The following is a 2,683-nucleotide window of genomic DNA, read 5'->3' on the forward strand; positions in this document are numbered from 1 at the left end:
GGTGGGGGGAAGATGAGGAAAGAAGCCCGGACACCATGGGGGGGGGGGGGGGGGGCAGATAGAGAAACTAGCTGGACAGCATTGGGGAGAAGATGGAGAAAGAAGCCCGGACACCATGGGGGGAGGGGGCAGATAGAGAAAGAAGCCCGGACACCATGGGGGGGCAGATAGAGAAAGAAGCTCGGACACCATGGGGGAAAATGGAGAAAGAAGCCCAGACACCATGGGGGAAAATGGAGAAAGAAGCCCGGACACCATGGGGGGAAAGATGGAGAGAGAAGCCCAGACACCATGGGGGGCAGATAGAGAAAGAAGCCCAGACACCATGGGGGGAAAGATGGAGAGAGAAGCCCAGACACCATGGGGGGGCAGATAGAGAAAGAAGCCCAGACACCATGGAGGGGCAGATAGAGAAAGAAGTTCGAGCACCATGGGGGGGCAGGTAGAGAAAGAAGCCCGGACACCATGGTGGGGGGCAGTTAGAGAAAGAAGCCTGGACACCATGAGGGGGCAGATAGAGAAAGAAGCCTGGACACCATGAGGGGGCAGATAGAGAAAGACGCCAGGACGCCTGGGGGGTGGGGGTGCAGATAGAGAAAGAAGCCTGGACACCATGGGGGGGGGGCAGATAGAGAAAGACACCAGGACACCATGGGGGGGTGCAGATAGAGAAAGAAGCTCGGACACCGGGGGGGGGGGGGTGTAGATAGAGAAAGAAGCCAGGACATCATGGGGGGGGCAGATAAAGACGCCAGAACACCATGGGGGGGGCAGATAAAGATGCCAGGACACCGGGGGGGGGGGCAGATAAAGATGCCAGAACACCATGGGGGGGGCAGATAAAGATGCCAGGACACCGGGGGGGGGGGGGCAGATAAAGACGCCAGGACACCGGGGGGGGGGGGGCAGATAAAGATGCCAGGACACCGGGGGGGGGGGGGGGCAGATAAAGACGCCAGGACACCGGGATAAAGACGCCAGAACACCAGGGGGGTGCAGATAGATAAAGACGCCAGGATAGAGGCAGGCAGATAAATTAAGATGTGTAGACACATGAGGACAGACACAGGAAGGATGTGCTCACACTAGCAGCTTGTCTTCGAAGGCAGCCCGAAAATATTCCCGCAAATCGAACTCCATGGCTAAAGCTCAGAAGTCACGATACAGGACAGCTCCAGTGCCGAGCGTTTTCTCGTTACCCTGGAAACGACCTGTCCCGCCTCCTTATAGGTGAGAGGCGGAGACTGATATGGTCGGCAGACATCTTTATTTCGGGCATCCTCTCACATGTTTGCTGATATATATGGACCGTGGTGGGGTACGCTGTCATATATAGGTACCCATATCCCGCCCTGCTCATAATTATTCTGTAGGAGAAGGAAGTCCAAGCTCAGACCTCACATGGCGGGTTTTTGTCCCTCGCCTCCACAAACCCCACACGAACACTTCACTTTATTTCCTCTCACAACTCCTCGGTGTGCTTTACATTGCTCTCATCTGCTAATAGGGGAGCTACGAGTCTCTTCTACAGGAACAATGTTGACAAGTCATATTCCTTAAAAATAAGGCAACATTGTCATGGTCAAGACACTCCCAGTAAATCTGGCTGTTTGGAACTTGGGTGCTAAAATAATGTGAACAGGCGGGATTTTTAACCACTTGCTTACTGGGCACTTACACCCCCTCCTGCCCAGGCCAACTGTCAGCTTTCAGCGCTGACGCGCTTTGAATGACAATTGCACGGTCATGCTACACTGTACCCAAATGACATTTTTTTCAAACAGCTTTCTTTTGGTGGTATTTAATTGCTGCTGGATTTTTTATTCTTTGCCGAACAAAACAAAAAAGGACCAAACATTTTGAAAAAAAACAAAACTGTTTCAAAGTTTGTTATACATTTTGAAAACAGGTCATTTTTCTCCTTCACTGATGTGCGCTGATGAGGCTGCACTGATGGGCAATGATAGGCGGCACTGATAGGTGGCACTGATAAGCACTGATGAGGCGGCACTGATAAGCACTGATGGATGGCACTGAAGGGCACTTATAGGTGGCGCTGAAGAGCACTGATAAGCGGCACTGATGATCACTGATGGGTGGCACTGATTGGAACTGGTAGGTGACACTGATAGGCAGCACTGATCCGTGTCTCTGATTATGACACTGATGGGCACTGATTGGCAGCACTGGTGGGCATTGATGGGTGTCACTGTGGGCACTGGTAGGTGGCACTGGTGGGTACTGATAGGTGGCACAGTGGACACTGGCATCTGACACTGGTGGGCACAGAAAATGCAGCCACAGCTTTCTGTGTGAGGGACCGATGTCCCTCTCACAGAAGCCGATGATCGGCTTTTTTTTTTCCCCAGCGTGAGGAAAAAAAATACCAATTACCGAGCTTCTGTTTTAAATCACGTGATCAGCCATCATTAGCTGACAGCTGATTACGTGGTAAGGGGCCAGGATCGACCCCTTACTCCGATCTGTGATCAGCCGAGGCTCATAGACTCGGTGAAGTGCACAGTGGATTTGCCTTTAGTAAATCAACCCCTTGTATCTTCTGCAATAAACTATACTACATACATATTGCATAGCTGCCAACATTGTAAAAATTTTTATAGGGGCTCATTTTTGTTTGTAGGCGGAGCCTTGCTGTAATTAGGAGGTGGGGCATTTGTTTGAA

The 2,683-nt window shown here is 51.7% G+C and overlaps 1 protein-coding gene across 1 annotated transcript in view; it reads right to left on the minus strand.

Moving 5' to 3' along the window:
* CFAP73 (cilia and flagella associated protein 73) overlaps window positions 1-1,243 on the minus strand; it is a 46,639-nt gene extending 45,396 nt beyond the window's left edge. The window contains exon 1 of the mRNA XM_073630420.1: window positions 1,085-1,243. Within this exon, the coding sequence (XP_073486521.1) occupies window positions 1,085-1,140 (56 nt within the window). The 5' untranslated portion in view covers window positions 1,141-1,243. The remainder of the gene's footprint in view (window positions 1-1,084) is intronic.
* Window positions 1,244-2,683: the final 1,440 nt, after the last annotated feature.

This window comes from Aquarana catesbeiana, linkage group LG01 (assembly GCF_042186555.1).
Source record: "Aquarana catesbeiana isolate 2022-GZ linkage group LG01, ASM4218655v1, whole genome shotgun sequence".
Lineage (NCBI taxonomy): Eukaryota > Metazoa > Chordata > Amphibia > Anura > Ranidae > Aquarana > Aquarana catesbeiana.